The 14,714-nt window shown below is 36.9% G+C and overlaps 1 protein-coding gene across 3 annotated transcripts in view; it reads left to right on the forward strand.

The window, feature by feature from the left end:
- The window catches only part of GFRAL (GDNF family receptor alpha like), a 31,087-nt gene extending 17,433 nt beyond the window's left edge, over positions 1–13,654 (forward strand). For all 3 annotated transcript variants that reach the window (XM_057414028.1, XM_057414029.1, XM_057414030.1), the window contains 5 exons: positions 54–381; positions 2,388–2,647; positions 5,617–5,715; positions 12,180–12,261; positions 13,238–13,654. In XM_057414028.1, the coding sequence (XP_057270011.1) occupies positions 54–381; positions 2,388–2,647; positions 5,617–5,715; positions 12,180–12,261; positions 13,238–13,325 (857 nt within the window). In that variant the 3' untranslated portion in view covers positions 13,326–13,654. The remainder of the gene's footprint in view (positions 1–53; positions 382–2,387; positions 2,648–5,616; positions 5,716–12,179; positions 12,262–13,237) is intronic.
- The last annotated feature ends 1,060 nt before the right edge of the window (positions 13,655–14,714 follow it).

The following is a 14,714-nucleotide window of genomic DNA, read 5'->3' on the forward strand; positions in this document are numbered from 1 at the left end:
TCACTTGAGAAAGGTTTTCTTGTGATTTCATTTAAAAAAATTGTTCCTTTTAGCATACACAGCAAACAGCACCTGCTTGGATGTGAACAGAGAGTGCATTGAAGATGAAGTGTGTAACAAACAGCTGTCCCTGTATCTTAAGGCTTGCTCAGTAAATAAGGAGTGCAACATGGAAGAATGTCAAGCAGCCCTAAGGTTTTTCTATGAAAACATGCCTTTTGAAGTTGCCCAAATGATGATATTTTGTGATTGTACCCAGCCTGATGAGTCCTGCCACAGAGCTAAAGAACTTCTCCATGGCAAGCCCTGTGCAGTTACTGCAGTTCCACCCCCATCATGTCTGAATATAATCCACATGTGTGAAGAGAATGAATTGTGCAGGTAAGCAAAGAAAGACTTTGCTTTTGAATAATGATTTGATCAAACAATTTTTATCCTTATGTCATATATCTCATCTATAACAAAATTATTTCCTGCACTGTGTCTACTGGGTGTCAACACCTGTATTTGACATCTTCACATATATCTGCATCGACTGTGGTAATTCCACAAGTAATCCCACTAGTAAACTGAAAAGCTTCATTTTCAGAAAGGTCTGGAATCTAATGTGGGCTTTTCTCCTGCCTTTTTCATGACCCTTAACACCTTTTCTGATGGACAAACTGTACTGCTGTGTATTTTCATTACCACTGTCTTCAGATAACACCTGCCAGTCTGCATCTTTGACCTCTAGCAGTTTGCACAAATTGTGCAGCAGACTGGACAGAGTTTGTTGGTTAAAGTAATTACCTTTTCCACTGCAGAGTCTGACCCTTTGTACCCAGCAGCTGTACAACCAACTTGGCCCATTCAGAAGACTTTCATCTTCTTTTTATCTCAAGCATACTAATACTTGAAAAAAAGCTGCCCTGAAACATGCGCAGAACACCAATCTCATGAAGAATAACACAGCTTTCAGATTTGATTTTCTTTTTAGAAAGCACATAACAGAATTAGCTCTTATTCCTAATTTTACTTAATTGCCACCATTTGTGGATGGTCAATTGGTCCACTTTGGCTTTCTCTGTAGTCACCAGGTCCCTTGTGGATTAGTCCTGAATTTTACCTCCAAGCTGTGCTCAAATTAACCTTCAGTCAACAAAGCAGGAGGCCAAGTGGCACTTCCAGTTATGTGCAGGCTATTCAGACTGACATCAATGGGAACTGACCCTTTTTATGTCAAGAAGAACTGGGCTACAAATTCTGTGCATGTGGACACATGTAATATCATAATGGAGACTTGCTGAATTACCTATTATTTTGGGAACATTAATGTTTCCTGGCACAGAAAATAAGTGGATATAATTAGCAAAATTAGTCTGTGAATTATGGCTAGCCATATTTATAAATCAGGTGGTGAATAAAACCAATTCCATGAGCACATAGGTGGCATCTGCTTTGAAACCTTTACTTGTGTGATGAAAATACTTATGATAAAGTCCTAACTGGTGTTGTAATAGTCCATGCTTTCCCATGTGACATGCTTATAACAACTGCGCAATATCAACAGTAAATTAGTAACCTAATTTTATTATTAAGCAAAAATGTTTTAATATATTAATGTACAATATACAAAAGTTTACCTTTATTGTCTCCTAACATTTAATGTAACTTATAAGTTGGTTTCTCCTTAATATCTACAGATTTCTTCATTAACTTTTAATAGATGTTTTCTATTGTCATACATAGTGCATTCAAGGCCAATTTTGTTCTATCCTAAGAGCAAATCAACTGAAATAATTTGAGATTTTTAAACTGGGAAACAAGATAGTTCTTGTAATTTATCTCTGCTATCAATTAAACTTTAAGGTCAACTGAATTACTTCTAATTTTTTCTTGAGCCTTGGACATTTTGCATTTCATTAGCATTCAGGAGGAGGAGGGGTTGGCATTGAATGTGGATTATTTTATGCAAAATAAGTTGAATGTTCATTCTTCATGCCCAACAAAATGAAAAACAGTGCCTGGTGTAGTTTCATTGTGATGCAGGTCTAATTCCTCTATCTGCATTTCTTCTCTGAGGATCTGAGACTGTTGGTATTCACATTGATTTTCACTTTACCCCTGGTAAAATCCCCACCGGTGCTGAGCAGGAATGTGATTTCATTCACAAAACTTTTTAAATAAACCCAAGTTTTTCTTCAAATTACAATTCTGCAGATTTTGCTCAAACCAATTAGGTGCAAATCAGAGCAGAATTTAGGCCACCTAGCACTGAATAGCATGATCTTTAAGGCTTAAGTAGTACTTTGGGAATACACTTTCTTTTTATGATGATTCTTACATGCCTTTTTTGTGAAATCACAGAGGTTTTGAACTGTCATTGTACACTTCTTTTCTTTCACCAGGAAAAAATACACAGCTTTTCAGTCAAAATGTTGGAGACATGTGACAAAAAAATGCTACAATGATGAAGCTTGCCTTGAAACTTTAATCAAGGATGACATGCCCTGTTCTGCAAATGCTGATTGCAAAGCAGCCTACATTAGCAACTGGGGCACAATGCTGCATGTGGAGTGTACCTGCCAGAGTTTACCTGCTGCAGAGCACTCTTTGTGTGAGCTCTTCCATCACATGCTTCACAGCAAATCCTGCTTCAATGAGTTACGTGAGTAACACATAAAACTTTACAAAATAATTCTTTTTAAAGAGTGTTAAACTTTCACCAAGTCTTTACTATATTTTTGCTACCACTGATTTCAGCAAGATCTTTATCTGTATTTCTTTTAATCCAAATTACAAATTACACATATAGATTTTTTCCTCTGGTTTTGAGAAATATTTATATTACAAGTAAATCAATAAAATTGACTACATGTCTCATTAAATGAGCTTGCTGGAAGAGCAATAAAAGAATAATTTCTGAGATCTATACTATTACACAGATAAGAAAAGTCCAAAGTCTTTCAGTCATTGGATTAATGTTGCACTTTGGTACACTGTTTTTATAAATAATATGAGATATGATGTTGATTTTTTCCTTCTTTTCTTCTTGGAGTCTAAATATTAGTGTTGCTGACACACATTTTGCAATAGACTTCATTCCACAGAAAATAACTTGAATGATTCAAATCTGAAAGAAAGAGCTGCTGGGAATGGAGGCTTCAGGATCTGGCCTTTAGTAAAAACACCGAGTTTAACTCAAGACAAACAGGATGTGCTTTCTCAGAACCAGCAGTGTTTCATGTGCTAAATCAGCTACTTATTTTTGTTAAATATAAAAGTCCTTGCCAAGTCTTTGTTTAAGGTAGAACTGTTAGTGCAATGAATGGCAAAATGGGGGCAAATACCAGTGTTTTAGTCTGAGCCAGGATTGTGCTGTTGAAACAAACATCCTTTTTGTCACCACCTATTTTGCTGTGGGTCACATCACAAGGTGCTTCCACATCAGAGGATGGTTCCAAATCACAGGGTGGTTCCTGGACTCCTGTAGGCTAAAACTGAACTGAAAGGTTCATTTGCCACCTCGGCAATGCTCCATCTACATTCAAGCATAGATCATGAACCAGATTAAAGCCCAAAGTATTCTCTTTTCCTAAGACCTTTGCTCTATCCTACCAGCTATTTTGCTACATAAATCCTCTTGCACTACTTGTGCGTCACACCTTATTTCAGTCATCTTCTATACATAATTATATATATTCTCAACCTACCTTGGGAGAGGTAACTATATTTTAAGATTTCAGTTAAGAGAAATTACTATTTCATAGTTCCATCTGATGGTCTGTCTTTTAAAAACATGCATTAATTGCATGTTAACTTTAGCAGCCAAGATGTTACCACTGATAAGGGTAAATTGTTTCTTGTCACTCAAATTCTCCCCAGAAATTAAAATCAATTTGCCGAAGTGTTGCCTTTAATCACTACTAAAATTCAGCCTGCAAGAAAATATTAAAAATCATGTAACAACTCTCCTGGAAAAGTGATACCATAACACACTTAGATTTGAGACTACTGGAGGTGATTTTGCTGATGAATGTTATTTATTTGTTTGTTTGCTTTATGGCTGCATTTAAAGGTCCAAATGAGTGATCACATCATTGTGTTAGTTATTCTTTACTTACAAAACAAAAAGATGACCCTCATGTCATAATAATCAAATAATTGCTCATGAGCTTTTGCCATTCCCTGAAGCAGTCTCAGGATAAAATGTTTTGGCTTTTTTGTGATGGAAACTTCCCTAACCCAATTTGGGTGGAAGAACAGAAGCTTGCTTGCTTCTGTGGTGCAATAAATTCCTGCTAGTTAAACACAGTTTGTGGATTCTGGGCCTGTGGCTGAGTAAAGGATCGGCATCTTTGCTACTTAACATTTGCAGAGTCTTTTGAATCTTGAATTTGCTTTTTCTAGATATCTAATTGTAATACAGCTAAACTGAAGAGAAAGCTGATTATGGGTTTCATTGTAAGGCACAGTGTTAAATGCTATTATCTGTATGGAGTTCAGAGACATGGAGTGAGTGCTCTGTTGCAAACCTCATCCAGCGCCTTCTGTTCACTCGTTCATCTGGCCTGGGTGGGAACTTTGGAGAAGTTTCACTCTTACGGTGGTGATGATTTTTAACATTGAAGTCCTTCTGAATAGGTAAATAGCCAGGGATAGGAAAAGGGATCTTTACCTCTAGATCTGCAAGTAACATTTCCACCATCACATCTTCCTACTCATATATGACCCTGCCTTGCTATAAGTGTTTGCTGCAAACTTAGTAAAAGGCTGGAAGTGTGAATAACTGGCTGCTATATGAGATGAAAGCACAACATGAATCAGTGCCAATGTAGGATCAGGGTCACAACAGGAATAAGCAAAAATGCTTGTGACAAAAAGTAAAAAGTTAAGTCTCAAAAATATTTTAACTCTTTTTTACTTTTGGATCTCACAGAAAAAATACAATGCAAGGAGATTTAGTCCATTGTTATTTAGAGAATGTTCCAGGCTACAAACATGAGCCTTTGTTATATTGTTTTTGTTCAGCTAGGGAATAAAACTTTCTCAGCTTGCAGTTTATCTGAGTGACTACACATAGTCTTGTATGGTTCAGCTTCTTGGCCTGTAAACTAATCTACTTAGGTAAACTTTTGTTTTTCATTTCAACAGAAGATAAATATTTTCAGATACACTGATTAAATCATGCCAACTAAGAGGACAGGCCTTCGGAAAAGAGTTTATAGAAGTCTAGCAATTCATTTGGAGAATAAACTTTGCTTTTTGGAAATTATTTGAAACTACTACTCATTTATCATCACTTCTATATTGGTTTGGTGAACCCAATTATTTTGCTGTGCTGATTTCCACAATACTTTAAGTTAAAAGAGAATTTAAGATGTTTTGAGGCAGAGAATATTTTTAAAGCATGCATGTCCCTCACAAGACAAAGTACAGGGGAGGGTTAACTAAGATGTGAAAGGAAGAATGGTCATTCACTCATTCACTTTGTTCATTGAGTATCATTGAACAATGCTTTTGGATAGCTGCCTTTATCAATTCTTCAACTCTTATCAAAACACAAAGCAGCAATGTTCACTTAAATTATTATTTAAACCAAATATTTTGAATTTATATTTTCTTTCCAATATTCAGGTCAAATTTCCATTAAGACAAAAGGTTTTCATTGGATAAATACAGAAATGCCAGGAGAAAAGCTTTCCAGAGCACAGCTCCATTCTTCTTCAATTAATGGTAAGTTTGGGCAAACCACTCCATGATTTTAACAGAAGTACTCTTAAAAATTCCCTTGTGTATGATAGGGAGGACTAAAGATTCTGTCCTTTGGATGGGTTCAGGCAAGTGAGTACTACCTGTTGCTCCTCCATTCAACATAATGTGGAAAAATCTCTCTACCTGTTTGGCTTAGTTTATATAACCACAAGATAAAGATAATGAGACTGAACCAATTTCTCTGATAAGTGGTTTTGAAATAGATGTCTCACAATCACTGTATTGTAATTGAGGAAAATTAAGCTATTAAGCCCGCCAGAGCCTGACTCTCAGTACAGTCATCAGACAGTAGTAGTCATAATGTGTAATACAAATTGTTAGCTTTGATGTCACACCTACTTCTCTAGTATCTCTCTTGACTTTCTGTGCCATAGTACTTACAACAATGAAATTAGGAAGCAACAGTAAGTGGTTTGAGAAGGGGCTCGTATTTCACTCCATCAGACTTTGCCTACTCATGCAACAGAAAGGCATGCAATTGTGGATCAGGATATCACACGGGCTAAAGAGCTGCATCTGGTTTTATTTCCATGCATTTACAGTAAGCAATTAAGTGACATAAAATTAAAAGATATTGAATTAATATACAAATTTTCTCATGGTTGAAATAATATTAATTTTGTATTTCCTTTTGAAGGACCCAATTATACAGTGAGAACACTAGAGAGCTTAATGCTCGAATACCAGCTCTGAGAAGAATGACCTGTTCTACCTTGCATAGGACAGATTACAATACTCCTGATATTACTACAAATTAGCTCACAGAACTGTTCATACTGAACACCCTAAACAGTGAAAAAAATAATTTGAACTCTCCATGCAGTACAAAATGAAGGGACTTCTTAGCATCTCCATTTTTCAACTACTGCTGAAGTGAGCAACCTGGAAAGTATAAAAATCAATTCATGGGAATGGGATTCCTGAAACTTGTATGTGAATAATTAAGCAATCAGCTGTAATTTTAGCATTAAAATTGCTTAAGAATCATGCATGTCATCCAAATGCTCTATGTAGCCAGAGAAGAAAGTCAGGGACCCTCAGAGGAAGATTACCCCCCTTTTCAGACTGTCTTTGCTGGGAGTGTTGGATTTTCTTTGTCAGCTACAGAGAGAGCTTGAATCTCTAGCTGGAATGAGACTCCAGTGGTTAAATAATGCAGGTTAGAATGCAAGAAATCCTGCTCTAAGTGAGAAAATGTAAAATGTCAGCTATTTCACCCCTGTAACTAGTTCTAACTGCAGACCCTTTCAGTGGGTAAAATGTATTATACTTTCCCTTAGAGATTCAGAGAAATATTTGCAGAAAGCAGGCTGCACCCAGTTAATTCTGAATACTTTCCAAAAATCTGTCCTTGAACTCTAAACAGAATTTTGGATGGCCTTAGAAAAATAAGAAGAATGCTGACCAGCCTAAACCATGCCATAAAATATTCTGTCTATTTGAGCTGTCATGTAAATTAGATGAGAAGTCTCCAAGCTATATATATATATAAGCATCTCATAGGAAGCCAGGTCAAGGAGAAGAATCTGATTTACAGTATCTACCTGATGATAAAAACCATATTGCAAATTCTTTCATAAATCCTATTGGCAAAAATCTAACCCAGGGTCCTAGATTCATATGCTAGTAAATGTGCATTACTCAGGCTGCAAAGGGAGTTATCATCTTTACAAAATATTTATCTATACTGAAATCAAATCCCAGGAAGAATCCCAGGGTGCAGAGGCAAAATGGTTAAGTTGTCAAATACAGCCATTTATGTGTGTGAAGGTACTTGGAGATACTTGCTTCTTGGCTATTTTCTGCTTGGAAAGCAGGAGATACAATGTGCTGAGGTCTTGTTGCTACATAGAAAACTTCAGAAGAATCCTTTAGTTAGCTTGTCATTGAAAGACACAATGATGTCTTTCACCAATTCGCAGTAATGACCATCTACAGATGAGCATGATCAGAAGAAACTCAGTATTTCTTCAGCTTTTTCTCAATTTTATAATTAAAAAAAAAAAAAAACAAAAACCTAAAACCACAAACTAAAACCCACTTGCTGTTCAAAATCAGTAAGATTTCTCCATTGTATTCAGTGGCATTGCAAATCATGCCATTCATTTGTTTTAATGAAAAGAATCTTTCTTTTTAAATAATAAATCTAAACATATATGCATATATTCATATATATTGGATAATAAATACAACCCTGTTCAGTTGGAAGAACATTATTCCAGCTTTTGGTGCAACCATATGATAATAGGGTTGTGTAAAAATCTTGACTAGATTTGCAGTCATTCACACACCCAGGAGGGTACAGGCCAATGCAGTTATTTGTGGGCTGATACAATCCTGCTGACAGGATTGTGATGTGGGCAGAGTCCTAAGCCCATAAAAGTTAATGAGACTTGCGGTAAGCTTAGATGGGGCCAGAATTTTATGTCATTTTGGAAACAACATTCAAAAGTGATAAATTAAACAAAAATTGTCCAAACTTCAAAAATACTGTTATTGCCTACCTAGTTATGCACTTTCAGCCTGGTTTTGACTGAAAACTATGCAAATTATCTTCATGATTCTACAGATTCACATAATTTAACAGATTGCTTCCCCTACTTTAGTTTGAAAAATGATTCATGTGTGAAGATAAACATTCACTTTCATCAGCAGAGAGCTTTGGAGCTAAGGTATTTTTTGGCTGGCAGAGAAAGCTAGAAATACAGTATTCTTATCCTGTTCTTGTGAGATACAGTAAAATTGGGCTTGACCCAAAACTGTTGAAATTAATCTCATTTCATCTTAAATTGTAGAGTTATCGTATATTTCCTACTGAGGAGTTTTGCTGTGCTAAGAATCCAGATAAACAAGTAATTGGCAGGGTTTATCTATACTTATACCAGCTACTGAGGGAACTGAGATTAGTTCAGCTCCAGAAATTTTAATTTGTAAGGTATGAGACACTGTTTTGATTTAAACCCAGCCAGTAATCAAGTATCATGCAGCTGACACACTCCCTCTGGGGAAGAGTACTGAGGGAATAAAAAAAGGTAAGTCTTGTGGGTTGAGATAAGAGCAGTTTAATAATGGAAATAAAATAAAATATAATAACAATAATAACCAAAGGAAATAGAGAGGAATAAATCCCAAGAAACCCAAGACATGCACAATACAATTGCTCACCACCTGCTGATTAACACCTAACCCATTCATCCATAAGCACCCATCAGCCACTCCTACCTAGCTTCCCCCCAGTTAATATACTGGTCCTGACATGCTGTGGTATGGAATACACCTTTGGCAGGTCTGGGTTAGGTATCCTGTCTCTGCTTCCTCCCAGCTTCACGCACTCCTAATCACTAGCAGAGCATGAGAGACTGGAAAGTCTTGATCAGGGTAAGTGCTACTCAGCAACAACTAAAACATCTGTGTGTTATCAGCATTGTTCTCATACTATATCCAAAACACAGCACTGCACCAGCTACCGGGAAGCACATTAGCTCTATCCCAGCTGAAATCAGGGCAGTTGTCAAAATGACTGTTTTATAAATGTAGAAAAAAGTGCAACAAGCTGCAAGTAGCCAAGAAGCCTCTCAGCACCAGCTGGAATTAATCTGTCTGATTTCACTATAAGCAGGTAGATTTACACAGGAGTGTAATCCCACTAATTGTTGCAGATGCTAAGCCCACAGCTATCCTGTACTAAACTTCAGCCCTGGAAATGTCTGTGTCTATGCAGACAGCTCCAGCTAATGCTTCAGTGTTACCTGTAGCCCCAGTCATTGCATCCCTGAGGTTTGCAGCCTGCCGTAGGAAGTGCAAGACATGCATCATGCAGCTGCAGTGGCCGTGCTATAAGCCTGCCTCAAAGAGAGAAGGTCCATGAGCTTCTCATGACTACAGGCCACCACCATGGGACAGAGCAGCCCTCCCAGCACCTCACAGCCCTTCCCCTTGCAACGGAAATGGCTACTCTCCACTTGTGTCAATTCATTCTCTGCAGGACTGAGCTGGAAACAGCTTGTATTTTACCCACCTCCTTTTATAAGTCTTTAGACACTGCATGTTCCTTTCTTTGTGGTACATGCAGACATTTGTATCCATTTCTCCACAGAGTCAGACAACCCAAACCTCAGTCAGTTGAAGAGAAGTACTGAAATAGTGACAGGTGTTCCTTAGAAGAGTAATGACATAGGCAGGTTATGCACACTATACTTCATATCTATATTTCTTAACTGCCTTAGCAGTATTTCATGTTTCAAGAACTGATTTGATACAGGTTAATAGTAAATATTTCTATAAAATATCCTTTGTGTTTTTAAATAAGAGCAGAGTGCCTATCAAGAAACACACACCCAATGGTATATTTAAGGGAAGATGAAAAAGCACATTCAAGTAGGTAAACCACAAAAAAAAGTATATAAAATGAAGAATTAGCTCTTCAGACATAAAACTGCACCCTGTCTTAGCTATACAAATTCCCTCACTTCTCAGAACGTAGGAGAAAATGTATGGTTTCTATCATGATCTCATCATTAACATATTTCTTGTGTTCCTGATAGAACTGAAAATGTTACAATCGGCAGCTCTTTTACCAGCAATTGCTTCACCAGAACCATAGCCTATTACAAGATTTTGATGCAAAAATAGTACATTTTAATTTCATTTAATCATTTCAGAATGTTTTGCATTATCAAAATGAAACAGCTTTTCCAGCTTTTAAAAGAAAAATATTACAATGTTTTGGTGAAATTATATTAGCCCATTTTTAACCATCCTTGGGCATTGTTCCTAAGAATTTTCCTAGTCTCATGGGAAGTGACATACTCTAAAAACTTCTATTTCCTTAAATATGTATGAACTTCACTCTTCACTTAAAAAAAGTGGGAAACTTGCCTCTACAACTGCTCCTGCAGCTTTTCTACGGCTTTCTTTCTATATGCATGTCTTTCTTTCTACAGTTTGAAAACAATAAAAATACAAAAAGCAAACAACTGTGTGTGTAATTAAGATTCAGAAAAGGGGGGGGGAAGAACCCTAAAGAAAAGCCTAGAAATTATTCTTTTCCTAAAACTCATCACCTTAAAGAAATGTTGTAACTTGAGAGGAGGGCCAACTGCTCATGCTTTTTAATGTATGTTGTTAGCTGTTTCACACTGAGACTCAGATAAACCTCACCCCTCCTCCTTCAAAAATTCACCACATTACATATCTTTAGTAGCTTGTTGCATTAAGGGGTATGTTCATTTTATGCTGGTTCAATCAGTGCTTTCGTTTTTCTTTTATTGGAAAACTTGACTTCTGAATAGCTTTTTGAGAAGAAGTATCATCTGGGAATAAAACCCAGGAAGATCCAAACCGCTTCTCCGCTCCATACTGCCTGCATTGCATGTATGCAGTGTATACAGAAATGGCTCATTTAGGGTCTGTGTGTGCATATGCACAAATGTAACAGAACATATAACTGGTAGCTGATCCACAGATAAGAATTTTGCCTTCTCAACCCAGAGAAGTGGCCCAGATTTGTGGCCAGGACCCCATCTTTTCCTCAGTTAATGTTTCACTGACTAAGGTGGAGCAGCTTGGAAACAGCTCTGAATTTGAGTTCCTATATAAATAAAACTTATGTGATTGTATAAACATGGCAGAATCAGTGCAACAGGTCTCACGCTTTATTCTTGCAGCTCTGGATTTTGAGTCCTCTTGCCAAATCATCTAACCTCTGCATCTCTTTATCCCAGGCTTGGGGTGTATGTTACAGTCTCAACTGAAACTTTTCCTTCAGAATATTTGATCAAAACTGATGAATTCATTTCTTCAGGAAAAAAAGAAAAATAAGTTTCTCCTTATTTGGAAAATAAAAGTTGAAACGACTCCCAATTTTTCAACAGTTGGAATTTTTAGCACATAAGCCTCCTAAGTGACTTTTTGGTGAGAAGCCTAAGAAAAAGAGGAAACAGCATGGGCCCAGGTCCCAGAAACATGGTGCTAGATCCCATGTTACATTAATTTGATTCTAGGTCAAGTATTGCTGCGTTACTGCAATTATGGCAATATGCAAAAAATGATAAGAGATCTAACAGGTAAGTAAGGACCAGGTTTCCTCTGATATAGGGAATAAAATTAAAACTTTAAAACAAATAGGGAAAATACTCCAAAAACACAAATCAGAGTAACAAGCTGTCCCCTTGGCATAGAGTAAAACGTAGTGCTACACATATGAAGTGCTAGTGGGGCTGGCATTTACTGGAAGGAGTCTGAAAATTATTTTTGGTGGAGGAAGTTGTTCCAACCATTGGCTTTTTTCTCCTTCTAATTAGTTTTGTCAGAATCGATAGCTAATTTAACTTACATACATGTGCATTCCAATTCAGATTTTAAATCATATTCTTATTACTGAAGAAATAACTGTTTCATGTCTGCTTTCTGTTTTTTACTTATAGGTGAAACAGTCTACATTATTGCCTACTCCTCCTGCATAGTTCTCATCTTAGGAATAGTCCTATTGACTCTCTTAAAGACCAGGTAATTTGATAGGGATATTAATCACTGTCTCTAGGAAACTGGAAAATCAGAAAATAAAATGTTTTGCCTTAGTTAAGAGGTGGAAACGTGATCATCTTCAGAAACAGTCCAGCATTTCCTAGTGATAGAAAGAACTGACATTGTGGGTGTCAGCAGGGAAATGTGAAATACAATGCGCCTCTACAATGGCCTCCATTCATGCAGAGATTCCAGGCTTCAGGAGCTTTCATTTCCTGTCCCATGGCAGGAGAAGGTGAAATCTGAATTCAAAAATTCTGCGAGCCTACCTTCCTATCCTTGTAGTAGGCAGAGGTAATGCAGAAAGGAAATGAGAATATTCAGCATTATAACATATTTGGAAACCAAACCGTGAATGTTGTTATTGTAGTTAATATTCTTGCCAAATGCCATTTTTGCTGATAGGGTGCTGTAAACATTCCCCCACATGCACTGCGAGAAACTGCCCAGACAGCAATGCTTGGTAAGAAAACAGAAATGTGCATTCACTTAGTCAAATGAACATGGCCTTTTCTGAAATGATACATTTTCTTGGACCAAATTAAATGGCCAGATTTCAAGAATTACACTGTCAGATGATAGGTAACAGAACATGATGTAGCAGGAGCTATATATAGTGGGAGGTATATTGAGTCGAATTTCATTATTAAATTCAGAGGCAGATCAAAGAAGAATCATGCAGAAAAATGCAAAAGGCAAGGCAAGGATATATGGGAACAGAGGCTTTCTCTTTAAGTTTACAGTTACAGGAATATCAGCATATAAATAAAACTCAGATTAAAAGAATACAGGGGATGGAAGAAAGAACAGTGCTTTAATAATGGTGCCGGGAATTATTTTATACCACAGTGTTCATCATAAAATGAGGGGAATTTTGCCACTGATTTCAATTAAGCCAAAGTTCAAACAAAAAGCTGTATAGTTTATTGTTAAATACATGCACATTCTTTGTTTTTAGAGCCTGCAGAACAAAACATGAGTCAAGAAGTCCCTCGCCAGACCATTCTTCTGAAACATTTATGGTCCATTATAAAAGTCATAGATGAACTACTCTGTTGCTTATGCTTTTTAAGGCTATTCTTGAAAGCCAGCCTGTTGTACATATGCGATAATAAAATATATATTAGAAAAACTACTATAAATTATGGAATTTTGTAGTTGAGCATACAAAAGATGTTTGTATTTATTAACTCTCATTAAAGCTAAGCAAAAGTAGAACTGTACTCTCTCTTATTTGCATAGGTTCACAGATCTGTCCTGAGCTGCACATTTCCTACATCTCTAGATGCACACAACAGTGGTATAAATGCTTTATCAGCATGAATCTGCCTAGCAGTGACAATCTTTGAATCCAGCCCTTCTGATCTTAACTATTCTGGTGGAAAGGGAAACAAAAAAATCCACTCAGAAACATTGAAGAGAGCTGTTAAAAAGTACATTTGTGGTAGTTTTGTACACTAGGTTCCTATTGTACCTGATGCAATATTTGTAAGGCAGCAGAGTCACATGTGGGCTGACTGTAGTTTGATGGTGGAACACTTCGGGGATAGGAGGAGATCAAGATTCCAATCCCTTTCAGTACAAATAAGAATAAAACTATCAGGGCTAATACTTTGACCTCAGTATATTGTTGCTGAAACTTTTTGATTTCTCCTCCAATATGCTTTGAAAAGAAATAAAGGATCCTTGACAACTTCAATAGTTTATATTTATATAAACTAAATATATTTATATTTAGAAATAATTCTGTGGTCTTAATGCCCAGTGGAGAAAGCCACTTGCTTGGGGCTGAAGTGAAGTGCCTGCTTCTCTAGAGGAGATATGACCCATCTCATCATCTATGTTTTCTATTCACTGTCTCTAGGCAAGACCTGAAGTGCCTTATTCTCCCCGTGCACTGTACTGGGAGTCATGGTCCCTAACACACCACTCTGGATCCCACTTTCTGGCTTTGAGTTCTGGATTTCTCCCTGTAGCTATTTTGCTAGATTTAAGCATTTAGCTTAAATTTCTAGCAATTAGTTGTCATAGTTATATCCTTGTAATGATCTGATTCTGGTCAGCGCAGGATAATGGACTGGCATTTCTTACACGACTGTTACCATGAATGGCATATGCACTGTCTTGTTATGATAGCATCTGATTAATTATATTTTGAATTTGATTAATTTGAATTATGTCTGAATTCCCAGCTAATGTAACTAAATATAACACAACACAGTATCAGGAATTAAATACTGGTTTCACCGAATTCAGCTCCGGTTTAGACTGTGACTGATTCAGAGCTAGGGCTAGAAATTCACTGTGTGATCAGAACAGCAGGAATGTCTCTGCTCTTCAATGTGAGTTTTGCTGCTGGCTTTGGTAGCTTGTGAAATGACTCAGTGTGACAGCAAAATAACAGGTCTGCAGTTCTGCTGGGGAGAGTTTTAGAA

The sequence above is a fragment of the Pezoporus wallicus genome, unplaced genomic scaffold (genome assembly GCF_028554395.1).
Source record: "Pezoporus wallicus isolate ANWC-B61680 ecotype Strahan unplaced genomic scaffold, APGP_CSIRO_Pwel_v1 contig_6428, whole genome shotgun sequence".
In the NCBI taxonomy this organism is placed as follows: Eukaryota; Metazoa; Chordata; class Aves; order Psittaciformes; family Psittacidae; genus Pezoporus; species Pezoporus wallicus.